Source organism: Macaca nemestrina, chromosome 7, assembly GCF_043159975.1.
Source record: "Macaca nemestrina isolate mMacNem1 chromosome 7, mMacNem.hap1, whole genome shotgun sequence".
NCBI classification, from domain to species: Eukaryota; Metazoa; Chordata; class Mammalia; order Primates; family Cercopithecidae; genus Macaca; species Macaca nemestrina.
Window position 1 is genome coordinate 87,928,486 of NC_092131.1, and position 27,218 is coordinate 87,955,703.

The 27,218-nt window shown below is 45.1% G+C and overlaps 2 protein-coding genes, 1 long non-coding RNA gene and 1 other non-coding gene across 7 annotated transcripts; 3 read left to right on the plus strand and 1 right to left on the minus strand.

Moving 5' to 3' along the window:
* Positions 1–313: 313 nt before the first annotated feature.
* LOC139364354 (ribonuclease A family member 12 (inactive)) lies at positions 314–19,791 on the plus strand. 2 transcript variants are annotated; one of them, XM_071100526.1, is made up of 3 exons: positions 420–453; positions 688–777; positions 19,309–19,791. In XM_071100526.1, exons 2-3 carry the CDS (start codon positions 756–758, stop codon positions 19,788–19,790), a joined length of 504 nt encoding a protein of 167 aa, XP_070956627.1. In that variant the 5' UTR covers positions 420–453; positions 688–755; the 3' UTR covers position 19,791. The 2 variants fall into 2 exon arrangements, with proteins under 2 accessions (XP_070956628.1, XP_070956627.1); XM_071100527.1 differs by lacking the exon at positions 688–777 and having other exon boundaries at positions 314–453.
* LOC105496542 (ribonuclease A family member 11 (inactive)) lies at positions 314–27,218 on the plus strand. Of its 3 annotated transcripts, XM_071100525.1 has the most exons (3): positions 409–453; positions 688–777; positions 25,600–27,218. In XM_071100525.1, the coding sequence occupies exon 3, from the start codon at positions 25,622–25,624 to the stop codon at positions 26,219–26,221; it is 600 nt and encodes a 199-aa protein (XP_070956626.1). In that variant the 5' UTR covers positions 409–453; positions 688–777; positions 25,600–25,621; the 3' UTR covers positions 26,222–27,218. The 3 variants fall into 3 exon arrangements, with proteins under 3 accessions (XP_011765348.2, XP_070956626.1, XP_011765349.2); XM_011767046.3 differs by lacking the exon at positions 688–777 and having other exon boundaries at positions 314–453; XM_011767047.3 differs by lacking the exons at positions 409–453; positions 688–777 and adding an exon at positions 19,806–19,910.
* Positions 593–664, plus strand: TRNAP-AGG (transfer RNA proline (anticodon AGG)). Its single transcript has one exon. It is a non-coding gene; the product is annotated as a tRNA-Pro (tRNA).
* On the minus strand, positions 1,751–19,477 carry LOC139364355 (uncharacterized). Its single transcript, XR_011626039.1, has 3 exons — positions 19,342–19,477; positions 6,976–7,160; positions 1,751–4,000 (listed from the first exon to the last, which is right to left on the minus strand). It is a non-coding gene; the product is annotated as an uncharacterized lncRNA (long non-coding RNA).

The window sequence follows — 27,218 nt, forward strand, 5'->3', positions numbered from 1 at the left end:
TTTTCTTTCTGGTTTGTTTAGCTCTCCTTCATCTTTTAAGCCGCACTATTTGAAATTGGTGGAAAGAGTTATAATACATGTTTCGAAAGGTGTCCCGAGAGAGGGAGGGTAATCTTGTCAGGTCTAACGGTTTGGAGCGCCAGCCCCGTGCCAGGTAAGGCGGGTCACCGGGCAGCGTCACGGCCCTCTTCTGCCTCGGGGTCTCTCCACGAAGGGCGCCCTGCGGCGACAGCTTTCGCCGGTCGCGGGCACGGCGGTCGGTACCTGCTAAGGACGAGATGCCTTCCGGCCACCGGATAACTTGGGACGGTCCCTGATTTGCCCGCTCCCTGTTCTACAGCATCTTTGGCTCGCTCGTAAGTGAAAACATGCAGCTAAATTATTCCCGCTGACGCCTGAACATTGTTTCTAAAAGGGATCTGCAGTCAAAAGGCGCCGCCTTCCGGAATTTAGGTGAGAAAACCTGCAGTGATTAATTTTATCCACTAGGTGTCACCCATGCCCATGGTTATAGAAGACGACAGTGACCAACTGTAGACGTGGCTAAAACTTTCCTTATTGAAGTTTAGTAACCCAAACAAATTTTACAGGTGGCTCGTTGGTCTAGGGGTATGATTCTCGCTTAGGGTGCGAGAGGTCCCGGGTTCAAATCCCGGACGAGCCCTGTGTTCTTTTTTTCTCTCCTAGTCAGCTGGCCCCCATAAAGTCACAGATCTGCTGTCGGTGGACATCCCAATAAAACCACGGATTTATTCATGTTAAACACCATCGCACAAAGTAAGCACCGTCTGAAGTTAGTATGCGAGTACCATCTAATGCTCCATTATTTCAAATATATGTATTTCATCTTTAGGCAAAAATGCTCTTTGTCATGGTATTGCATTACGAGGATACATACCAGGTGCTACCACATATCATGTAGTATTTCTTTTACATAAGCATTATTTTAAGTCAACCACCTTTTCACTTTTGCAGTTCTTTGTTATTATCCAGGAATTGTTCATTCGGGACAGGCATATTTTAACAGTTTCACATAACCCTCACTTTGTAAGCGCAGGGGCCAGCAGATGGGGCGAAGGTCTTGTCACATAATAAAGCCTGGGCTCTGTCATTCAAGCCTGAGCTCACTGAACCCTTCTGTGTGTGCGTGGCGGTGGGGAACTCGATGGTGTAGCCTCTCAGGAATGAATTTCTCCACAGGGATTTGCAATCGTGTCTGCATATTAGAGTCACCTGTGAAACTTTTTTAACCATCCACTACTGAGTCAAGCTTTTTCTTTCTCTCTCTCTCTCTCTCTCTCTGTCTCTCTCTCTCGATGGAGTTTTGCTCTTATTGCCCAGGCTGGAGTGCAGTGGTGTAATCTGGGCTCGCTGCAACCTCCACCTCCCATGTTCAAGAGATTCTCCTGCCTCAGCCTCCCAAGTAGCAAGGATTACAGGCCTGCACCACCACACCTGGCTAATATTTTGTATTTTTAGTAGAGACAGGGTTTCACCATTCTGGCCAGGCTGGTCTCGAACTCCTAACCTCAGGTGATCCACCCGCCTTGGTCTCCCAAAGTGCTTGGATTACCATTGTGAGCCACCATGCCCAGCATAGGAATGGTTATTTCTCAGGAAAAAAGCTCCCAAGATGTAACTGGAATTGCCCTGGGGGCTACATATACTACCAAGTTCCTCTACAGGCCACAGCCAGAGACCATGCAGGGCGGGGTTACTCTATAAGAACCCTGTGTCCTACTCTGCGTTCCTCAGAATCACCCCCTTCTAGCTGGTCCTTGATCTTCCCTAGTTACGTTTTCTTTTGGGTACAACCATGTGCCAAATTATTTTGCCTCTGCAATCCTCCTTACTTTACAAGCCACAGAAATGGAATGTGGTATGAGCAAGAAACTCAAAGAGGGAAAAGACAGCCTAGTGGTTCACTCTGCTTATTTGAGAAGGGTATGTGGCTGCGTGTGTTGGGGGGAAGGAGGCTTTCACTGTCTGTGCAACAGCTAGACCCTCAGAACACCCTCTTCATCTCTATTCCCCTGCTACCAGTGGGGTATTCAGTGTTTACATCCTACAGTTCAGCCAGATGTGTCCTGACTCATCTGATGAACAAGAACTAGAAATCACAGGTATTTTTCACTTAATTCCTAGCTACACTGTTGAGTATTTAACTTCTGATACTTCTTCAGATATTTAGAAGAACTGTGAAACAAATAATCTTGGAATTATCCTTTATTCCTCTCTCTTACAACTCATGTTCAATCCCTTAACGAATGATGTTGGCTCTGTCATCAGACTATTTCAGAATTCAAACATTTCTCACCACCTCCTCCACCACCACTGCTCTAGTCGAAGCCATCACCATTTCTCATCTGCCCTATTGCAGCAGCCCTTTAGCAGGTCTCTCTGTTTTGTCCTTGTGCCCTCAAATCTATTTTCCACAAAGTAGTCAGAATGATTCTTTCAAATCCTAGGAGCTTGTTGTTTCTCTGCTTACAACCCTCTGTGCATCTCTGTCATGCTCAGGGTTAGGTTCTAGCCCTAGCTGAGGGCTGAGGGGAGTGGGTGGACGTGTGGCCGGGAGCTGGAAGAACACTCAAGAGACAGCAGGTAAATGAGACATGGCTTTCTTCAGCAGCCCCTTCACAGGGTCAGTGTTACATTTATACACTACACAAACGATAGTGACTGAGAGCCAGGTGGGGAGCTTCCTTATGTTGTGCCTACATGGCTATGATTATATAAGATATGGGACTGTGCGCTTGTGCCCCAATCCCGATGAGTCATCTAGGCTGTTTATCTTGGCCTATGCCTGCTGCCCTATGCCTGCTTGACCGCACACAGCCATGTTCCTCACACTCCACCCCCTAGGACTAGGAATCCTTTTGGTGGGGACCCGTGCACATATGACACACCCTGGACCCATAGGCCACAGCCACAACACAGAGAGGAACAACTTACCACTAATATTCCTGCTATGCTACCTATGATTATGAGAGCCCAATGTAGGCCAGAGCCCAAAGACGCCCACTGTCTCTGCAGGCGGTCATCAGTAAGGTGCTCAGTCACCTTAATCTCCTATGACACCCCTTGTAAAGCTGCCATTGTATTCCGGTGATTGTCAGGGATAAATGTACAACATTGTGTCCCTACAAGGGCACAGGTGCCACCTTGGGCAGCTGCGACTATGTCTAAGGCCGTCCGGTTTTGCAGCGCCACCTTCCTGATCTGATCAACTTCATCAGTTAACCAAAGGAGGGCACCTCAGGCCCGAGCTGTGTGGTCTGCAAAGGCTGCAACCTGCTTTTCTACAGTAATGACGCCTGCTCCAGGGATCGTCATTGCTAAGAGATAGAACCACCAGGGGGCCTGCTGCACTGGCAAAAAGCTGGAACACAGTGGCTCCCAGTTACGCCGCGACTAGTCAGTGTGGGAAGCACAGTGGCAGGCACATAGGGCCAACCCCAGGTACAATGTCCAGTCCAATTGGCTGGCAGATAGGGCCATCCTGTGTCCCCACAGACCCATAAACTCCCAGGGGGCACAAAGTCCATGCGGGCCTGGCCTTGGTAAGGCCGCTTGTTCCACCACACCCTTGGTGAGGTGACACATGTTATATTTGCACAAACCTCAGTAGGCAACCATCCCACAGTGACTTTACCCCAGTGCTGCTCTATACATTGTGATACCTGCAATGGGGGCACGAAGTGTTCTCCCATTGGCCAGCCCCATCCATCATGGACACTAGAAGTCAGCCAGGGGGCAGGTTTGCCATAGGTTTTGTGATGTCCTCTATCCAAAGCCCGCCCTGTGGCATCCCACCCGTTGTCCGTGGGACCCCAAGCTTCTAGCCATGTCCAGTTCTTCAGAGAAGCAGGATACACGTTCCAGGGCAAACCGTCCGCAGCTGCTGCTGGAAGGGGTGGAGCAGATCCAACCGTTGGAGACACTGGTCACATCAGCGGAGGTGTGGGCCCAGCCCACAGTGCTGTGGGAGCGTGTCAGCCTATAGCCAGAACAACAAAGCAGGCACAGGTATTAACGGGTAAATCACGTCCCTCAGGCAAAATACAGGCTAACGTTTCTTTTTTGTTGTTTTTTTGAGACAGAGTTTCACTCTGTTGCTGAGGCCGGAGTGCAGTGGCACGAGCTTGGCTCACTGCAACCTCTGACTCCTGGGTTCAAGCAATTCTCCTGTCTCAGCTTCCCAAGTAGCTGGGATTACAGACATGCGCCACCACCCCTGGCTAATTTTTTGTATTTTTAGTAGAGACGGAGTTTCACCATGTTGGTCAAGCTGGTCTCGAACTCCTAACCTCAGGTGATCCACACGTCTCAGCCTCCCAAAGTGCTGGGATTACAGGGATGAGCTACTGCACCCGGCCAATACAGGCTAACTTTTCTTCTCTGGGTAGCAATGCAGCTGCCAAGGGCTTCTGCCCTGGGTGATGACACCACACCTTCTCAGCTCCCCATGGTTCTTTTGGGGCTTGTACCCAAGCCAAAGTCACAGGGAACTCAAAATAGGCCACATAGACAGTACATATATAGGAGGGTCCCTTCCCTGGCCGGTTCCCCTATGAATGGTCAATCGTGGAGGTCACACATTAAATACCCAAGGAGTCACATGTAAGTCATACTGCAGATGCTCCCCCCAGGGGGCCACAATAGCTAACCATCTGCAGTGGGGTGCTTGGAGGGTCCATGGCCAACACCAGCTTTTCTGTTCCCCTGCCTTCAGGGGCGCTGGGGCAGGCAACAATAGATTATTACCATTTGTCCCCATACCTGGTCAGAGGAGGGCATCCTTGGTGTGTATCTGTAGCTGGATGGGGATGGTGGCCCAGGGTAACAGTGTCTCCACCAGGGCTGGGCCACCTTTTCGTGGTTGCTCGTTCAAAATTTTAACACAAAATTTTAAGTGATGGTAGAGCAGATGCCCTTAACCAGATGGCAAATGTGTTGCACTGGCCCCTGATCAATTTCCTGCAAGTAATCGGTCCAACCTGGGTGTGGATGTCTGTGCTGCCCTAGTCTGGGGGGTTGTTACCCATGAATGCACCCACGCTGCTATTGGGTAAGTCGTTCGCACAGCGACCGCAGCCCATTCTGTCAAGCTCTCACAGGCCTGAAGAGCAGCATATACAGCAGCTACATGCTTCTCTATCAGTGAATACTGGAGCTCAGCTCCCTTCCGCAGCTGGGACCAAAAACCTATTGGCGTAAAGTGCTCCATGCGCTGCCATAGGCCCCAGCTGAAACCATCTGTAGTCACATGTACATCAGGTTCAGATGGGCGCCCATGATCAATTCCTTCTAAGTAGCTGGTCCAACCTGGAACTCCAGCCCTGCAAAGATGGCGGAGCAACATGCAACTGTAACCCATTCTTCAGGAATCCGTTATATTGCTCAATCATGCCAGCGGCTTGTGGGTTATAAGAAACATGAAATCCCCATTGTGTGTCCATCTGCTGTGCCCACTGTTGTCCCTGCTGTCCAGTGAAATGTGTTCTATCACTTTCAACAGCCAAGGGACAGCCAAATAAGGCACATAAGTGTTGCAGGGCTCAAATGGTGTGTTGCTGGTCAACCGCCCTGCAAGGGTAGGCAAAAAACAAGCCAGTGGCTGTATCTACAGGCATATGTGTAGCCCTGTGATTTTGGCAGTGGCCCACTGGAATCTGTTTCCCATCTGGTTAAGGGCATCTGGCCTAGTTGCTGTGTTACACTGGGCAGTGCCTCTGTTTGGGGTATGCCTGAGCACACGCTGGGCACTTCCAGCAGGACTCCAAAGTGTCCTGCAACGGCAAAGACAGACTCCAGTGCCTACTGACCTGTTGCATTCGTTTACTCCCTGCATGTCCCAGTTTCCTATGTAGCCACAAGGCTACATCTTGTGTAGGTGCTGACTCTCACCATCAGACCCTGGCCAAGGCATCTGCCTCATCATTACCGGAGGTGGCCAAAGACACATGACCTGACACACGATAGATAGTTACATCTTTCTAATGACCTGTTTGCCAGAGGTCGTTCCACGTGGTTTGGCCCCAAATGGGCCAATGGCCTACAAGCCAATTCTGTAACTTCTAGGTAGTCAGCCACAAAGTTAAACCTCGACAGACTGCTCAGCTATTGGTGCAAAGTACTATAGGCGACTCCTTCTTAGTAATCACCGTCCACACCACTCTAAGTTCAGCCCTTTGGCTGCTTTGTCTGCATCCATTATCAGACCATATGGTATCGCTGCTAGGCTGGACTGCTACAGCAGTCCAGGCAGCAGTAGCACCCCGGATGGACCTATTTGTATACCGTGCCCCTTCAGGAATGGGAGGGCGCCCTTTAAATGGTGATGGCTCAAGGTCTGGGGTGCCTCAGGTCCCATGGCCTTATCTTGCATTAGGACTACAGGCCCTAAAACCTCTTGTAACTCTGCTGCTAATAGACTTGTACTTAGTATACTCTGCTGTTCTAAGGCACCCCGCTTTGCTAATGTGGATGTCTGTGCTGCCCCAGTCTGGGGGGTTGTTACCCATGAATGCACCCACCCTGCTATTGGGTAAGTCATCCGCACAGTGACTGCAACCCTTCCTGTCAAGCTCTCACAGGCCTGAACAGCAGCATATACAGCAGCTAAATGCTTCTCTATCAGTGAATACTGGAGCTCAGCTCCCTTCCACAGCTGGGACCAAAAACCTATTGGCATTCTAAAGAGCTCCATGCACTGCCGTAGGCCCAGCTGAAACCATCTGTGGCTACATGTACATCAAGTTCAAATGGACACCCCTGATCAATTCCTTGCAAGTCCGGTGCTTGCTGAATGGCCTGCTTGGCAGCCGGAAAGCTTGTTTCAGTCTCATCATCCCAATCCCAGGTAGCCCCCTTTTTTGTTAACTGGTACAACAGTTTTATCATTTGAGTCAAATGGGGCACGAATACCTGCCAATACCCCAAGAGGCCCACAACAGTCTGCAGTTGCCCCACCGTGGTGGGTCGGAGGCATGCCTGGATTTTGTCAATGACAGCCTCTGGTATGGCGTTTGTCTTATCTGATCAAACAACTCCCAAGAATTTGGCAGACAATCCAGGCCCTTGGACCTTGGATTCGTTGACATACCAACCGCATGCTGCCAACTCTTGCCGCAAGAGGGACACTGCTGCTTCTTAATCTGCAAGAGAATCAGAGGTTAACATGGTATCATCAATGTAATGAAACAGACCCCTTTGGGACATTTCCAGGCATCTAAGTCCATGGCAACAAGACCATGACAAATGGTGGGGCTATGCACACAGCCCTGTGGCAGCACAGTGAAAGTCCATTGTCACCCTTCCCATGTGAAGACCAACTATTTCTGGCTCTCTGGAGCAATGTCGATGGAGAAGAATCCATTAGCTAAGTCCACTACAAAGTGGTACTGTCCCAGTTCCACTGTCAGGTAGTCCCTCAAATCCATGGAATAGCTGCATGCAGAGGGGGTGTCACCTTATTCACTCCTGGTAATCCACTCTCATCCTCCAAGTCCCATCAGGCTTTCCAACTGGACATACCAGGGAACTGTAGGGGGTATGGATGTCCCACACTATTTGCACCTCCTCTAACTTCTTAATCATCTCAGTTATCTCTGTATACCCCTCTGACAAATGGTATTGATGAATGGTGATAACCTGTTGGGGTTGTGGCAGAACTTGGGGCTGGTGACGTGTATAAGCCTACGCAGTACCGGCCTTACTACATGAACCTGGAGTCTGAATTCTCTGGCCATGGTGTGTAAGTCCAGACCATGCAAAATGTCCATCCCCAGAATATATTCAGGTATAGGAGAAACATATATAGTGTACAGGCTGGAAGCCAAGCTGCAGAGACACAGGTTTCACTTTCACTGACTGGCCCCCATAACCATCAATGAATGCAGCTTTTCCCCGAAACTTACCTGTGTTCCCATAAACAAGACTGCAGTCTGCATCAGTATCTACCAGTGCTAGGATCTGCTGTACATTGGTGGGGGATTAGTGGATTGCCAGTTCCACATGAGGCCGCCAGTCGTCCGGCCCCCCCACCAAGCCAAGCACTTCAGCCAGTTCCTAATCAAACAGGAAGGGCCCGGTCTCTTCACCCATCTGCAAATAGTCCTTGAGCTGCCGTGTCCGGGCGGGGCTGGGCTGAGCAACAGTATTTTGCCCCCTCGGCTATTATCCGTAATTGCTGCTGGGGGGACAATTGCCTCCACAGAGCCAACAGCATTCCATTGGGTTTCCTGTCAGTTTCTTCCCAGCAAGCCCAGCTGCAAGTAAATCCAGCCACATCTGCATACGGGTCACCCGCTGGGGTCCCTTTTTATTTCGCGGGGTGGTTACCTGTGCAGGGGGCATCTTCCCCTTCTTTATAGCGCGGATTCCCCAGTCCCGCTGATGGCCTTCTGCCTCCTCGAGGGCTGCCATAGCAGTAGTCACTTCCTCTATGTGGCACCCCACATATGGAGTAAGAACAGCAGCTAGACAGCCAAAAGCACTTGGAGGCTGCCAGCCCAGCACAAGATCCCTCATCTGGGAGATAAAATGTTCATCATCTAGCTTCTAGGTATTCAGATCAAACATAGCCTGCCGCATACCCATCTCCAAGGATACTTGTACCAAATCAGCATATGATGGCCATTTACTCACAATTTCCGGTATCTCTCCGGCATCATTCCTAACAGTCCATATGGCGGCCATCAGCCACTTGATTAACATGCGTTCACCTTGCCCTTGTGCCAACTGTCGGCACAGCTGCAGCCACTGATGAAGCGAGGGGTGATTATGATAGAAGCCAGCTTCTCCATCTCGGAGGCAGAGCGAGAAATGCTGTCAGCCCCCTCATCCCCAAAATGGGATAGACAGGCAAGGAGGGGCTCCGCTGGGTGCTCCCTGCATTGCTTACCTAACTCCTGCAACTCAGTGGGAGTATAAGCACTATAAGAGGTGTATTCCACCACTGTGGGGGGGCCTCTGGGCTCTCCCCTCGGGTCCCATCAGCTGCTCATGTTCTACCTTCTGATGGATCACTGGACAAGCCCGCAGCAGAGGAGCCTCCTCCTCAGGATCAGACCAAGCGGGGAGTGTCCCGCCTGGAGGACGGGCTCAAGGTCATGCCAACAGCTGTTTCCTGCTCCTGCTCCAGGCTGTTTATCTGAGCCTCTAAGTGCCCTGCTTGCACCTGGAGGTCCTTTACCTCCAGGTTTTGCTCCAAGCTGTGCATTTGGGCCCCCAGGAACCCAACTTACGCCTGAAGGTGCTTTAGCTGTGCCGTGTCCCGCAGGGACTGAGCCTATACTTCATGTAGTACAGTCAGCAATGCCCATCCAACTCTGCTGGCGAAGGTGCATCCCTTCTTGGTGCTGTGAGCTTCCAATTGCTTCAGTGCCTTCTTCACACTCGCAGGAGACCCGTTCATTGCCTCCCATGTTTCCACTGGGGCCCATCCAAGCAGCGCCTCTGCCACCGGGTACCACAGCTCATGCTGCGGCCACATAGTCTGGTTCTCTCACTATGGAGTGTTCCTTACTCCACTCACCTTCCCCATTCTGCCTAGTGAACCTAGGCATCCTTCATTTCCTTAGACAAGCCTTCCCAGAAAACCCAGAATAAGTGAAGTAGTCTGTTTTGCTTGCATAAAACCTTGCAATTTCCCTTGTGGTCCTTATCATTAACATAATACATTTATTATATTTCTTAGCTTTAAAAAATTGTCTGACTGTTTCATGAGGGCAGAGACAACATCTGTCTGCTTTCCTGTAGAAATCTCTGTTCTAAGCACAGTGCCTGGAATACAATAAATGTTCAACAACTATTTGCTCAATAAATATTGAGTAAATGAAATAATATATTTTCATAGCCAAAAAGAGCTATATTTTGCTCTTCATAATATCAGAGAGCTTTTCTTTATAAAGCTCATTCATCTTTTTGACGGTTACTTTAGTAGAACCAACAACAACAATAAAAAAAAACAAACCTTGAGTTGGGCTGGGCCTGGTGGCTCATGCCTGTAATCCCAGCACTTTTGGGAGGCCGAGGCAGGAGGATCACTTGAGGTCAGGAGTTTGAGACTAGCCTGGCCAACATGGTGAAACCTTGTCTCTACTGAAAATACAAAAATTAGCCAGGCATGGTGGTGCACGCTTGAAATCCCAGCTACTTGGGAGGCTGAGGCGGGAGGATCGCTTGATCTGAGGAGGCAGAGGTTGCAGTGAGCTGAGATCGCACCACTGCACTCCAGCCTGGGCAATAAAGCAAGACACCATCTCAAAACAACAAACAACGAGAACAACAACAAACAAACAAAAACCTTGAGTTGGAAGAAAGCCCAAAGAGTTGAGGGAACTAAAAAGAGGAGTGCATGGCAGGAATCTGAAGATAGAGAGAGAGTGGTTTGAGGAGAGGCCATCTATTCAAGGCCTGGTAGGCAGAGGTGAGGACTGTGGTCATTATCTTAAGACTAATGAAAAGCCATTGACACATTTTAGATGGAGAAAGTGGATATCACGTAACTGGATTTGTGTTTAAAAAAGGTTACCGTGGTGCAGTAGCGTTGACAAGGTGTGAAATGAAGGATTTGTATGGCACCCTCATAAGCCCCTGGGCACTATTCCAAACCCCCTGCTACTACCTCAGCTGTCCCCTTGTCCAGGTGAAGTAGACAGACTGGGGCTTGTACGTGTCCAGAACAAGCTGCTGGAAACGTGGCTGAGCCCCTGGGAGCTACGTTTCAGCTTTCCAATACACAAGCATAGGGCCCTGCTTCAGAGAACGGTGTAGTCTCAGGTGCTTTTCACCTCTAAAACTGCGTTGTTTTCACCTCCTCCATCTCACCAATTCTGCCAACTCCTGGTCACTTTCAAAGGAGGCCAGTGAGACCCATGGAATGAAGCTCAGGGTCACAGAGCTAGTTAGTGGCAGGGCCCGTGTCAAGCCAGGAATCTAGCTTTCACAACTCTTGGCTCACTGCTTATTCTGCTCTAGTTAGGTGGTTATGAAAAGGGAGTTTCTGGGTTTTTTTTGTTTTTCTTCGAGACGGAGTCTCACTCTGTCACCCAGGCTGGAGTGCAGTAGCACAATCTTGGCTCACTACAACCTCCACCTCCTGGGTTCAAGTGATTCTCCTGCCTCGGCCTCCTGAGTAGCTGGGACTACAGGTGCACGGCACCACACCCGCTAATTTTTTTATATTTTTAGTAGAGGCGGGGTTTCACCGTGGGAGTTTCTGTTTTTACCACATCTGGGTTCTTTAGGGCCTTCATGATTATTTGGGGTCAGGGGACAATTATGTTATTTCAAGCCTGGGAGTGCTATGAAAGATATGAATGTCCGGGAGGTGCCATACGGGAAGGCTGGCTAATGGTCCTTCCTCAAGGAGAATTCAAAGGGAACTGTTGAGGGCTCAGCCTGGGAACACACAGGAGAAGCCAGATAAGCTGTGATCAAAGCATTCTCAGAAGTGGAAAACTGAAGGCAGGGTCCTACCCAGAAGCTGTTAGAAAGACAGGCTTAGGCAACTTTCCCTTAGCCTGGTCTTCCTTGGGCTACTGCCTGGTGGCAATCATTTCAGAGACACAAGGAAAGTTATAAAGCAAAAAATGACTTGTTTTTCCGCAAGGGAAACATGTGCATAGTACAGGGCTGTCACTGCAGGGCTGAGATTGATGGCTTCGTCAGAACATGTCCTGCCCATGATCAGGAGCAGCTTGTTCTGGACACGTACAGGCCCCAGTCTGTCTACTTCACCTGGACAAGGGGACAGGTGAGGTAGTAGGACGGGGTTTGGAATAGTGCCCAGGGGCTTATGAGGGTACCGCACAAATCCTTCATTTCACACCTTGTCAAGAAAACAGCTCTACAATTGCCAAAAGTAGACAATGAACCCTCCAGAGTAGGGGTGTCTCGTGCCTTTTTTCCCCAGTAGTAAGTGTTCCCGATTTAGGAAGGTGTCCCTTCGACCGAATGCCAATTCCTAGGCAAGTTCACAGAACTGCTCCACCACACTCCTGAGTCAGAGCTCCCCCTTCAGGGTCTGGTACTCAGGTTCCAGCTTCCAGGTTGCTACTGCTCCCCTGCACTCCAGGCTGGGAGGCAGAGACCACCTCATATTCCCTCAGGGTAGGGGAAAATAAAACTTGTAGCCAGAGCATTGTTTTTTTTTTTTTTTGTTGTTGTTGTTTTTGAGGCGGAGTCTCGCTCTGTCGCCCAGGCTGGAGTGCAGTGGCCGGATCTCAGCTCACTGCAAGCTCCGCCTCCCGGGTTCACGCCATTCTCCTGCCTCAGCCTCCCAAGTAGCTGGGACTACAGGCGCCTGCCACCTCGTCCGGCTAGGTTTTTGTATTTTTTAGTAGAGACGGGGCTTCACCGTGTTAGCCAGGATGGTCTTGATCTCCTGACCTCGTGATCCGCCCGTCTCGGCCTCCCAAAGTGCTGGGATTACAGGCTTGAGCCACTGCGCCCGGCCCAGAGCATTGTTATCTTAGGAGAACGGTCATTGAGTTCATTTTAATTTAGCTCAGAACTTTAGTTTGTAAAAGCAGAGTGAGATCTTATAAATAGTCAAATTCTTCCTTTATTCTTTTTTATTACCCCCATTTTAGAGCTGAAGCAATGCAGACCCTGAGCAGTGACATGACTTTCCCATGATCACACCGCTACTCACTGGCAGAAGAGGGGGAACATCTGACATCTTTCACCCATTCATCCACTCCACAAACATTTTTTGATCTCTTCAGAAACACCAGGCAGTGTGCTAGAGAGAACAAGCACATTCCTCTTGCTCTCCAGAGGCCGCACCATGTAAGGAGAAGGCCAGATAAACCTCCTGTAGCACCACATAGGAAGTTATGTGCTGGAACCACACAGAAAAGCTTCTTGTAGATACTCAAGGAAGAGAGGTGGGTGGTTAGCTTAAGAAAGGGTTCCTGGAGGGACTGATAAAGTCCCACGGCCTTTGCATTGCTCTTAGAAATATTTCTCGATATGTGAACTTACAGTGGGTGACTAAGAGTGTGTGTGAACCAGCCTAGATTTCCTCATGAGCAAGGCCTACTTCCACTGCTAGAAACTCAGGATATCATCTGACTCTTTTCATCACCAGAGTAGGAGATGAAAACGGTTCGGGGGGCTCCTTAGTGAAAATAAACAGAAAAGGAAAGAAATCGGGTCCCAATTCAGAGGCATTTTCAACCCTTTAGTCTTAAGAGAGGTGCTCAAAGGTAGCTTCTGGGTGATAGAGAAGTAGGAAAAGGCCAGAAAATTCGTGGAGTTAGGGGAGCACCTTTTGCTTTAAATGACCTTCCTGCATCCAAGGTCTTCCCAGCTCCTTCACTGCCAGTCACTCTCCTGGGCCATGCTGCCATTTTGTAGATTTCAAAAGTATTCAAAGAGTAGGTTTTAAATGTTCTCACTATTAAAAAAGGATCTGCACTATTAAAAAAGTAATGGATATGTTGATTTGCTTGATATTATCATCCCACAATGTACTATATATATCAAAACTTCACACTGAACCTCATAAATATATATAATTATTATTCGTCAATTAAAAATAAAAATCTAAATTAAAAAAAAAAGTCTGAGTAGATAACCTGGTAGGTTTCCACTCCATAATATAGTTGAATTAGTCCCTAAAGTGTTTTATGTTTTCAGAAAAGTATATATGAATAATTCTGTTTCTGAAAGATAGTGTGAATGGAATTTGAAGTGCTCACCTTGAACTGTTAAGCCAAGAAGAAATCACTGTCTAACTTCTTTAAGTCACTGGATTACTGATGATGGCTTTGTTTTCTTGTTTTGTTTTTGTTTTTTTTTGAGATGGAGCCTCACTGTGTTGCCCAGGCTGGAGTGCAATGGCACCATCCCGGCTCCCTGCAACCTCTGCCTCCTGGGTTCAAGTTATTCTCCTGCCTTGGCCTCCGGAGTACCTGGGATTACAGGCACACGCCACCATGCCCGGCTACTTTTTGTATTTTTAGTAGAGACAGGGTTTCACCCTGTTGGCCAGGCTGGTCTCCAACTCCTGACCTCAAGTGATCCACCTGCCTCGGCCTCCCAAAATGCTGGGATTACAGGCATGAGCCACTGCGCCCGGCCTGATGATGTCTTTCTTACAGCAGCTTATCCTTACCCTGTGCACTCTTCCCAAAAGCTTCCAGCTGTGCATCCTTTCCTTCTCACTGGCCCCACATGAATGGGATTACCTTGATTGATTCAGGGCCCAGCAGATTCACACCCAGATCCCCAGCAGGTTCCCTTGAAGCTCATGGTTATATGGGGAACTGGTAGATTCTCAAACAATATTAGCGCTTCGTCAGAAAGGCAGAAAGGGAAAACCTATAATGGCTAGGACTGCTCTGATCATCCTATTTAAATTTGCACAACACCAGCTGGGTGCAGTGGCTCACGCCTGAAATCCCAGCACTTTTGGAGGCCAAGATGGGTGACTTGCTTGAATCCAAGCGTTCCAGACCAGCCTGGGCAACATAGCTAAACCCCATCTCTACAAAAATACAAAAATTAGCCAGGCACAGTTGTGCACACCTGTGATTCCGGCTACTCAGGAGGCTGAGGCATGAGAATCGCTTAAGCCTGGGAGGCTGAGGTTGCAGTGAGCCGAGATTGTGCTACTACACTCCAGCCTGGGCAACAGAGTGAGACTCTGTCTCAAAAAAAAAAAAGTGCACAACACTTATTATCCACTAAAACACTAAAGTATTGATCATGTTTATTTTTCATTGTCTATCTCCTTCCACCAGATGTAAATTCCATGAGAGCAGGAATTTAATTTTTAGAAAATACTTATTTGCGAATATACATAAAAGTAGAAAGAATGGAATAATAGATCCTATTACACTTTTCCTCCTAAAAGCAACAATTATGAAAAATTTGCCACACTGATTTTTTTTCTCTCTTCCTGTTTTCCTCCTTCCTTTTTCTTCCTTCCTTTCTTTTCTCTTTATTTCTTGGAAGAAAATACTTGATATCATGTTATTTCACTCTTCGAACTTTTGAATATTATCTCCAAAAAATAAAGACATTTTCTACATAATTATAATTATTATATCTTATAAAAGTAAAATTATGTTCTTAACATAATCTGATGCCCAGTCCATATTCACATTCAAGTAAGATTCAAAATCTGAATATTCTTTTAATCTGTAACAGTTTATCCCTCTTTGTTTTTGTGTGATAGACTTTGTGAAGAAACTGGTAGAATGTCACATAATCTGGGCCTGTCTTATTGCTTTCTTGTAGTATTATATAGCTTGTGCCTCTTTTCCCTAAATTTCCTATAATCTGGAAGTTAAATCTAAGGCTTAATAAACTAATCTGCTCAATTCTTTGGCAATATTACTGGGTAAACAGTGCTGCGCACTTGCTATGGTACCATATTAGGTGGCACATCATAACTCACCTTTTACTTCTGTTTGGGTGGTGGCAACCAGATCTTCCATTGCAAAGTTCCCCATAGCCTCTCTTTGTGTGTGTGTGTGTGTGTGTGTGTGTGTGTTTTGTTTGTTTGTTTTTTGTTTTGTTTTTGAGATGGAGTCTTGCTCTGTCACCCAGGTTGGAGTACAGTGGCGTGATCTCAGCTCACTGCAAGCTCCGCCTCCCGGGTTCACACCATTCTCCTGCCTCAGCCTCCCAAGTAGCTGGGACTACAGGCGCCCGCCACCACGCCCTGCTAACTTTTTGTATTTTTAATAGAGGCGGGGTTTCACCACGTTAGCCAGGATGGTCTCGATCTCCTGACCTCATGATCCGCCTGCTTCAGCCTCCCAAAGTGCTAGGATTACAGGCGTGAGCCACTGTGCCCAGCCTTATATAGGCTCTCTTTTAATAATTTTACCACTCAGCAAATGCTTTTTGCCTGGCTTAATAATTTCATTAATGATTATAAAATGGCGATTTTCTCATTTTATTATTCTTTACATGTTTATTCGTTGTCATTGTTCTCTAAAGAAGAGCTTTTCCACAGCACATGGAAGTGATTTGGTTGCCCAGGAATGTAGTTCCTGAAGGAACGGCAGAATAAATGTGCAGTTCTTCTATTTTCATTACCCATTTTCATACTGAGGTACTGATTAGAGCCAGTAGTGGGGACAGGGACATTTGTCTTTTCACTGGTGTGTCCCAAGGGCCTCAAAGAGTGCCTGGCACAGATAGTGTTTAATAAATATATGTTGAGTTAAATAATACGTGAATGATAAAAGACCCTTACAATAGGTGACAAAAATCCTTTATATAGTAGGTGTTTGAAAAAAGTCACGTCTTACTACAACAAAGGGTCAAGATTCTGGATCTGAACTCTGTATTCTAGGTGTTTTTACCAGAGAAGTGAATGAGAATGTTTGTCCCTTAGTTAATGCCGTTGGCCACTACAGGTGCCACAGAAAAAAGAAGGAATAAGAACAATACGCTGTCCAGATTCCCTTGGAAATCTGGGGAGGAAGAGGGAACTTTATAATGGCATGAGTTGAAATTCTCCCCAGTGAGAATTAATTCTAAGCCAAAAGACTCAGAATTAGATTTAATTTTTCTTTCTTTCTTTCTTTCTTTTTTTTTCTGGTGGGGGATAGAATCTCACTCTGTCACCCAGGCTGGAGTGCAGTGGCACAATCTTGGCTCACTGCAGCCTCTACCTCCTGGGTTCAGGTGATCCTCCCACCTCAACCTCCCAAGTAGCTGGGACTACAGGCGTGCACACCACCACGCCCCACTAATTTTTGTGTTTTTATAGAGCTCCGCCTCCCGGGTTCACACCATGTTGCCCAGGCTGGTCTCAAACTCCCGGCCTCAATCGATCTGCCTGCCTCGGCCTCCCAAAGTGCTGGGATTACAGGCATTAGCTACTGCGCCCATTCTCAATTAGTGTTAATTTGATATAGAAGCAATACTGTGATATTTTGTTAGAGTCTACACCCAGGAGTGGGATTAAAAGGTCTCAGGTCAAAAACCCTTAATTTTACCAAACATTTTCAGATTACTTTCTAGTATTGCCACGCCAATTTTTATGCCCAGCAATGTTTTTACCAGCACTTGATATTATCTGTTTTTCTAATTCTTGATAACCATTTTTGATAATCTGATGGTTATAAACTATTTCTTTTGTTATTTTAGCTTTCATTTCTTTGCTTACTAATGAAGTGGAGCATTGCTTCTTACCCATTTTGACTTCATCTTCTGAAATTGGCTTTTCTCTGACAATTTTTTCTCCCCCAGGGGTTTTCTGTCTTTTTAGGGCTGACAGGAAGGAGTTCCTTATACGTAGATGCTAATCCTTATGGGGTTTTAGGCATTACAAATATTTTCTTCCAGGCTGCCACACTAGTTAACATTTGGACTCAGCCTCAACTCCTTTTGCAGTGTAATACTCTGGGGATAGGTTTAGTTGTCTCCTTTGGGGAAAATCTTTGTAACAGGGATTGCTTCTCTGCCTGTACACTTAGTGAAGTATCTGTACTTCAGCTACTTGGAAGTTCTGGCAGGAAATAACGAACGCGTTACAGTACATAGATATACTTCTCTGTATACATTGGAATTATTTCTGCAAGATGTACAAAATCAAATTTTGTTAACTGAAAATTGTGTCAAAAATTAAGCATGCACTTATATCTTTGTGACATTGGGTAACACGTATCCAAAACAGGATAGTTCGAATTCTGAAAGGACACCCAGAATGGACATTTTTGGAAAGTAAATATATTCTCCTGGTTGCTCATTGTCACAATTTGAAATTTGGCTTTCGTTTTTGTATAGAGAGAGAAGCATTTTTTGAAGGCTTCTCCAGTATTCTGTTTTTCCTAGATAATTTTTTACTCAGCAATCATTTTCTTCCTGCCAATTAGAAAGACACAGATATGCACAGAGGAGATTTTGTACCTGTCTCTCCAAAAGAGAAATGACTTCAGGGCATGAAGTAGTAAAACTAAGTCCATTTGCCCATTCCTATATCAACTCACTGGGAGATGATAGCAACAAAAAGAATTCTCTGGTCTCAATACTTTGAACCACTATCTTTTTACTAAACCCTTATCCACTAATCTCCCATGTAGGTTTCCCATGTATACCATGGTTCAGTGGTTCCCAAGTTTTGCTATATATTAGAATCACTTGGGGATCCTTTAGGAGTCCCCATCCCAGATCACACACAATATCAATTAAAGCAGAATGTATCAAGGTGGAAGCCAATATTTTTTTAAATCTCCCGTTGATTCTACTGTTCAGCAGTTTGGGAACTATCTCCATACTCCTCAAGAGCCCAGGTATTTATCAAGATTAATGTTATTGCCAGGGAATTGTTTTTGTCCTGTGCTAGACACCACGTGGAAATGAAGCTTGCTAAAACTGAAATTCAAGTGTTTGGCACTGACAGGATGGGACTCTTGCTTTCCTTCCCACTTCCTATCTCTACCTTAACCTTTCTGCAACTCATTTATTTGTCAATGAAATGAAAAATTTCATATATTTGTCATAAGGACTGATTGAAAATTTAGAAAGGAGGCAGTACTGTGGCTGGTACACACTGGCCTTCACTAAATGTTCTGAAAAGTCCTCACTTGTTTAATGAGGACACATTCGGGACCTGCCTTACCTGACTCTCTTGCTGAAGGTAACTTCTCTTCCTCCCCAGCGGTGCCCAAGCACACCCTCCGCAGGTCCCTCCCTTTTTCTACTTTGGCCCTCCCCACATTCAACAGGCTCTCTATCAGTTATTGTCAGGGAACAGCAAGACACAAGCGATTTTCTCAAATCCACGATCAAAAGGCTATGTTACCTGTGAGAACGACCAGAAAAGTGACAGGTGAGAGGAGCTAGCACAGAGCCAAGCAGGACTGACAGAGGGAGGGACTTGGAAGGAACTGGGAAGAATAGATGAGAAGAAGGTACTAAAATCATGTGCAATTGGGTGGAGTTAAGGTTGAGAAATTACAGGAAAGAAGGTTATTCAGCAATATGAATAACCTTGACCACCTTCTATATGTCCAGCTCTGTGCTGAGCACTTTGAAGGATTTGAGAACTAGGAGATGTGGTCAAAGATGCTGTCAAAGAACTTGTAGAAACAAAACAAATACAACAGGAATAATTTAGAGAACTGCTCAATACCAAACTCTGAGAGCTGACATGGTCAGAAAAGGCTTTCTTGGGGAACTATGCCTCCAGCTGGATCTTGCAAGGTCAGTGTGATTTTAATTAGTGGAGAGAAGGAAATAAAATATTCCAAGGATGGGGGAGCAGCCAGGGGTTGCAGCAGGAGGAATCTGACTGTCCTTTGCTACTTTCTATCTTCCCTTACTCAACAGCAGTTAAAGCCAAAGATGTGAAGTCACTCTTACCTCTGATGATAATAATGGTGATAATTTTCTTGGTGCTTCTGTTCTGGGAAAATGAGGTGAACGATGAAGTAGTGACGTCAACCTTAGAACACTTGCATGTGGACTACCCTCAGAATGATGTTCCCGTTCCTGCAAGGTACTGCAACCACATGATCATACAAAGAATCATCAGGGAACCTGACCACACTTGTAAAAAGGAGCACGTCTTCATCCATGAGAGGCCTCGAAAAATCAATGGTATTTGCACTTCTCCCAAGAAGGTAGCTTGCCAAAACCTTTCGGCCATTTTCTGCTTTCAGAGTGAGACAAAGTTCAAAATGACAGTCTGTCAGCTCACTGAGGGCACAAGATACCCTGCCTGCAGGTACCACTATTTCACCACAGAGGGGTTTGTTCTTGTCACTTGTGATGACTTGAGGCCAGATACTTTCCTGGGCTATGTTAAATAACTCAAGATCAGCTCCCGAGTCTGAGATCTCTTCTCTCAATGGCATTGGAGCTGGCTGTACCTGAGGCAGACCTGAACCGTGGACATGGGGCAATGCCTTGAGTGGAAGGGGAAGCCACTGGTAATTAATTTATCCTTCCTGTATTGCTTAGTTGGGATTGTTTTATTCTGCTTCAATAAAAGAATCTTTATTGAATTAAACCATAAATTCTACATGTGTTTCAATTTTTTGTCCCTTATCTCTGGGTCGTTTGATGAGAGACAAGACTGAGATTAAGATAAAGTGAATGAGCCACTCACTTTAGATGCAAAATTTAAGAGGGCACCAAAAGACCAAAAACCTAGTAACCTAGATGAATATATTTGATGTCAGTATTTTCTTTTTTTCTTTTTTTTTTTGAGACGGAGTCTCGCTCTGTCACCCAGGCAGAAGTGCAGTGGCCGGATCTCAGCTCACTGCAAGCTCCGCCTCCCGGGTTCACGCCATTCTCCGGCCTCAGCCTCCCAAGTAGCTGGGACTACAGGCGCCCGCCACCTCGCCCGGCTAGTTTTTTGTATTTCTTAATAGAGACGGGGTTTCACCGTGTTAGCCAGGATGGTCTCGATCTCCTGACCTCGTGATCCGCCCGTCTCGGCCTCCCAAAGTGCTGGGATTACAGGCTTGAGCCATGCGCCCGGCCGATTTCAGTATTTTCTTCTTCTTTTTCTTGTTGCCAGGCAGGAGTACGATGGCGTGATCTCGGCTCACCGCACCCTCCGCCTCCCGGGTTCAAGCGATTCTCCTGCCTCAGCCTACCAAGTAGCTGGGATCACAGGCGTGTGCCACTGCGCCCGGCTGATTTTGTATTTTTAGTAGAGATGAGGTTTCTCCATGTTGGTCAGGCTGGTCTCAAGCTCCCGAACTCAGGTGATTCGCCCACCTCGGCCTCTCAAAGTGCTGGGATTACAGGTGTGAGCCACCGCGCCTAGCCTTGATTTCAGTATTTAAAAAAAATCAAACTTAATGCAAAAATCTTGGATGCTCAAAATATCTATCACAAAATTTTGAAGATCCAATCTGACAAGGCTAAGATTAGGGTCAGATGAGTTATATGAGTAACATGTAGTGCAGGGTCAGATCCTGGTATTTACAATTTTAACATTTGTTCATCAGGGATTATTTTGCATTAAATTTATTTTCTGGCCAGGTGCGTTGGCTCACACCTGTAATCCCAGCACTTTGGGAGGCTGAGGCAGGTGGATCACTTGAGGTCAAGGGTTTGAGACCAGCCTGGCCAACATGGCGAAACCTTGTCTCCACTAAAAATACAAAAGTTGGTCGGTTGTGGTGGTGCATGCCTGTAACCCCAGCTACTTGGGAAGCTGACACAGGAGGAGTGCTTGAACCTGGGAGGTGGGGGTTGCAGTGAGCCGAAATCATGCCATTGCACTCCAGCCTGGGCAACAGAGCAAGACTCTGTCTCAAAAATAAATAAATAAGTTAATTAATTAATTAAATATTTTCTAAAATTGGTGCATTAAAATATTATTTATCTTGATTATTGAGTATTTTGGCACCCTCTTAAATTTTGGTCTTAGAGTGAGTGTCTCATTAACCTCAGCCTAATCCTAGCCCTACTGCTAGCTGTAGAAGCAACAGAGGTCACCTCTTAGGGTTTTTTTAAAGATAGCATATACAACTCAAGGAGCATCTGTTTCTGTTCAGCAGCTCCCTTTTTGGCTTCAAATAAAGAAAGGAGCCTGACTGATCTGAAACCATTTCCCTTAAAGACTTTAGAGAGACACAGATAAGGATTTCCCAGGAAGCGATTGCGACTCTCAGAGCTCAGTGATCTCCTCTTTGCATCTCCAGAAGGAACAAAGCGGACTTTGAGCCAGACTACTAACTCTTTTCTCTTTTCAGTTCTTACAGTTGGACTTACTGCTTAGTTTCCCCACATTCAGCTATAGGCGTAGTATCCTTACAGCTGGAAGGAGAAGGAAGAGAAAGAGAGGCTTCTAATTCTGGGGATTTCATGAAGTCCTCTTCTTCTCTATTCATTAGTTTCCCTGTCTGTAAAGCGAGGATCTTGAATTAGATAACGTTTCAAGTTCTTTCCAAGTCTATTAGTCTATAATTCTATTTCTTAGGTAGTATAGAAAATGGCTATATTATAGCCATTGTTGGAGGGGAGAATTTGTATTGTGAGGTAGTAAGAAATAAGGGGCGATTGGCAAATAAAGGCCAGATTATGTTGCCACTAATTCTGAGCTATGGCATTTCAATCCTGTATGTGAGAGCTAGAGACTCATGCAGTGACCTAGAGCAGGCATGAGTGGGTCACAGGCTTTGGAGAGCACTCTCTGTCCTGATCTTTTCAGTTGAGAGACTTCAGCTGTTCATTGCTCATTTGGACTTAGTTCAAGGTCATATCAAAGAAGAAGGTGCACTTATGCTAGTTGTTAGCTCTGTCTCTTGTAACCATCAAGTTCTATGTGATTGATTAGATTTAGGAGGGGGAGGTGGGGGATAATCGTAAGTGAAGGACAGTTTGCAACCTTGTGAGCAGGCAACGCTTACTCATCTCATGGCTTCTTCCATCTTAGGTGGCTGTTTTTCAGCTGAGTTTTATTTTCTAGTTCTCTGTGGTAATTCTGTTGTCATTGTTGTCTCCATATAATTTTGGGTGTCACCAGGTAAACAGAGTCCTCAGCATCTGAATAGAAACTTAACAGGAACAGGTAGGTGGTCCCTAGCATGTGATTTGTTGGGTCTTGGTAGCATCATTTTCTGGGCAAAACTCTGAAGTGGATGAAATGCATCCTTTAGGTTCCTACATCTATTTTCTGAATTCTGAGTCCTTTTCCTATCCCTCTCCTAGGTTTCATTGTCTTTTCCTTCCTTTTCAGTGCTTTTTCTCCCCTTCCTCACCAAACTTCCTCTTTTCTAATTAAAAATATCTTGCAGATAAAAGTATAACTGAGATGAACCGATAGGATCTATCCTCAGAGTAATTTCATTCAACAGGGATCAACACCAAATTCAAATGAATTATGACATTTTAGACATTTGTAGTTTGGGTGTGTGTGTATCTATATTTATCCATCTGTATCTAAATATGTATATACATATATATATATTATACAGATACATAGAATCAGAGTCTCACTCTGTTGCCCAGGATGGAGTGCAGTGGTATGATCAATGCTTACTGCAGTCTCAGACTTTTGGGCTCAAGAAATCTCTCCCCTCAGCCTCCCTAGTGGCTGGGACTATAGGCATGTGCCACCACAACTGGCTTTTTGTTGTTGTTGTTGTTGTTGTAGAGATGAATTCTCATTATGTTGCCTAGGCTAGTCTTGAACTTCTGGCCTCAAGTGATCCTCTTGCATTGACCTCCCAAAGCAATGAGACCACAGGCATAGGTGACTGTGCCTGGCCAGGTATATTTTTTTAATGGGCACCTCTTAGCAGTTTCAGATAAACCCTAGGCAGCTGTGAATGCTGCCCACTTGAAATACATGTCTCAGAAAGACTGGAAATTTCTGCCCTGCTCTTCCTCCTGTTTTTTTTTTTCTCCTCCTGGTCTTTCTGTTTCCCTGTTATCACCTTACTACTGATGTCAATGGCATAGGATATAGAAGTTTAGGAAACAAAATAAATTCCCTATAAATCCCTCATTCTTTCTCCCTTCAAAATGCATCAGGTCTTTGGTCAAGTCATCCTTGGGCACACACACCTGGATGCATATACTTAATTATTAATAATCTATCAATAATCCATTAACCCAATTAAGGCTTATGTATTCTTGGTGCTAGGTTTTTGCTCTAGTTTCTCACACATACATTTTAAATTCAAATATAATATTTTAAAAGTTCATACATAATAACATCAAATGAGTAGTATAAGAAGGGAATGATTAGAAGTTCAGAGAAGTTGGAAATGGGTTTAGTAGACTTAAGCAGTGATGAAATGTGTAAAATAAAGAATGAGATCTGAACTGGGCTTTGAAGGATTTCAAGAGACAGAAAAGTATAGCCATTCAAGAAAGAAGCTAAGTGGGAAAGATGGCATAGGGGATATTAAAAAAAAAAGAGAGTCACACTGATTGACTAAGGCAGGTTTGTGTAGCAAAATAATGGAAAATAAATCCTGATAGGCAGATTGAGATTAGAGCAAGTAGAGCATTGGCTACTGGGCTCAGGGGATCAGACTTCCTACTGTGAGCAAAGAGGAATGTTTCAAAAATTCTGAGTGTCATTGCAAGTTATGTTTTTAGAAAAGTAGTGTATAGAAGAAATTGGAGGGTCAAGAAGGGGTGATTAGGAGGGAAGTAAGGGTAATAATGTAGGAGATCAATGTAGAAGGGATGGAGGCTATAGAGGTGGAAGATAAAAAAGAGGAAAATAGAATCATTCTAAAGAGAGAGAAAGAATTATTAACTTAAATAACCATTCTTTCGGGATTTTCCAGGACTGACCTCAAGTAAAGGATTTCATATACTAGTAAAGTCATGTTATGTTGTTAACAAATAGTGTTGAGAAATTAGTGTGTGTGCAGTAATTACACACACTGAATAAAACCCAGGCAGCTATGAATGCTGCCCACTTGAATTACATGATTCAGAAAGACTGAGAATTTCTGCTCTGCTCTTCTTCCTGTTTCCTTAACATCTACTCTTTAGCACTATGGTAAACTCTTGATTGTTTATACTAACTGGAGGAGTGAAGAACCCAAAACTGTGGATAATTCCATTAAAATTTATAACTGATCCTGGAGTGCAGATTCTTTATTGATCTACAGTTCATTATTTGATTCTGTATGAATAAAAGTATAAATAATCAGAAACTGTGTTTCAGGCTCAAGGAATTTTTAGCCTAACAAGAGGGAGAAAAGATTAACATTAATTGACTAACTAGAAAAATGAAAAAGATCATATAAAATGAAGTGCAACTTAATCTGTGCTGTAGGGTTTCAGAAAACAAAAAAGTCATGGCTGGGTTTTGGTATAAATAGACAGAAAAGATTTCACAGAATAAGAAGCAATGGTGCTGCCCAGGCCATTGAGATTCCGACTGCCAAATGGACACTTTGTTCAGTTCTCCCTGAGCTTCCTTGATTCCACATGGTGTCCTGCATTAATCTCATACAATCCTGTCTACCCCTCTGTTGCCCCTCCTTCCCTCAGTTGGACACAACAGCAGAAACTCCCAGGAAACAAACATAATTTCACTTCCAGCTCTGCAACAAAGTGGAATCTAACTCTACAGGATCCACTTGCTGAAGGAACTTGTCAAGACAGAACTCTTATGACTGAGAATGGGTGGAAAAAGAAATGAGAGATAGGGAAATGGCGATGTGTGTTTTATTTCATTTTCAAGTGGCTACCATGTGCCAGGTTCTATATATATGAGGCCATAGGAGATACGGTAATGGTGAGGGATGAGTTGAGTGAGAATTGTGACCCACCATGGAGATTATACGCCCCACCAATGAGACGATAGACCAAGGGAAATGGATAAGAAACAAATACTTCGTTGTAGATCTTTAAACATATCACTTTACGTAATTCTCACCATTTTTTTTTCAGATGGGGAAACTGGGGTTAAATAAGGTAGAATAAATTATAAGCAGAAAAGCAGGGATTTGAACATGAGTTTTCAGACTCCACAGCTGATTGTGTTTCTATTATATCGTAGTTCCATTCACAGATATAAAAATTTTAACCTACATGTAGGGGTTACTCCCAGGAATAACTGTCAGGAGGAAGAAAGAACTACCTCTTTAATCTTCTTCTTATTTTATCTTTCATTTATTGTCTTTACTGCAGAAGAGATTACACTACATCTGAGATGGAGACCTTTCCTCTGCTGCTGCTCAGCCTGGGGCTGGTTCTTGCAGAAGCATCAGAAAGCACAATGAAGATAATTAAAGAAGAATTTACAGAGGAAGAGATGCAATATGACATGGCAAAAAGTGGCCAAGGAATACAGACCATTGAGATATTAATGAACTCGATCCTGTTAGTTAAAAATACCAGCCTCAGCATGTCCAAGGATGATATGTCTTCCTCATTACTGACATTCAGAAGGTTACATTATAATGACCCCAAGGGAAACAGTTCAGGTAATGACAAAGAGTGTTGCAATGACATGATAGTCTGGAGAAAAGTTTCAGAAGCAAACAGATCGTGCAAGTGGAGCAATAACTTCATCCATGACTCCACAGAAGTGATGCACGGGGTCCACAAGGCCCCCAGCTGCAAGTTTGTACAGAATCCTGGCATAAGCTGCCGTGAGAGCCCAGAACTGGAAAATACAGTGTGTCAGCTCACTGCAGACAAACAATTTCCCAGGTGCCAATACCATAGTGTTACCTCATTAGAGAAAATATTGACAGTATTGACAGGTCATTCTCTGATGAGCTGGTTAGTTTGTGGCTCTAAGTTGTAAATCCCACAGAGCTTTAAGACTAGGGTCTTACTAAAGAAGGACCTCTTCATGTTCATTCTTGTTTCTTTCCTTAATATCTACTCTTTAGCACTATAGTAAACTCTTGATTATTTATTCTAACTGGAGGAGTGAAAAATTCAGAATTGTGGATAATTCAATTAAAATTTATAACTGATACTGGCGTGCAGATTCTTCTCTCTCTCTCTCTCTCTCTCTGTGTGTATATGTGTGTGTGAGGGGGGTGGTGGGGTCGGGGGGTGTCTGAAACAAACTGAATTTCATCCTAGTTCAGCTATAAAGCCAAGAAACAAGAGTCCACCTAACTAGGCAGAATTAAGGAAAGAAGGCCTAAAGCCATTATGGACAATTAAAAACTAATTGTACTGCCAATGATACTATTCAGAAAAATAGTGATGAGTGTGACATATATTATTATCACTACTCTCTTCAAAGGGTATGTGCTCACACATGTGTGAACTGATGTATGCACACAACAAAGGGTCTGCCTGTCCTTTAGGAGATGCCAGAGGAAAAAGATCCTTTGGCTTAGCTGTTGCTCTCAGTGTCAATAGTTCCAGCCCTATGCAATCTCCACTCTTCCACCCCCATCTCTATTTCACAGGTTGCAGTAAAGAGAAGAAAATTCTGATTGTAATCTTTATTCAAGCAAAGTCTTGATACCCTGGGACTGTGGGAGAGGAATGGCAAGCCATGGAAGAATAGAGGAGGCAGAAAGAAAGATGGGAATAGAAAGTCTGTGCCAAGTACCAGGCAGGACTGGTCTTCAACCTTGATGTCTTATGATACTGTAGTTAATTTTGTTCACTACCAGCTATTTGTTTGTAAGCGTTCGTGGTTCATTCTGCATAAAGTATGGGCAGTTATCTTCTTCACTGATGTGTGGCCATATGCTTCTATTCCTCTCCTTAAATCCTCCCTCCATCCTGAGACCCCTCTTTCTTAATGTTCTAATTTTAAATAAATGTATGTAAATGAA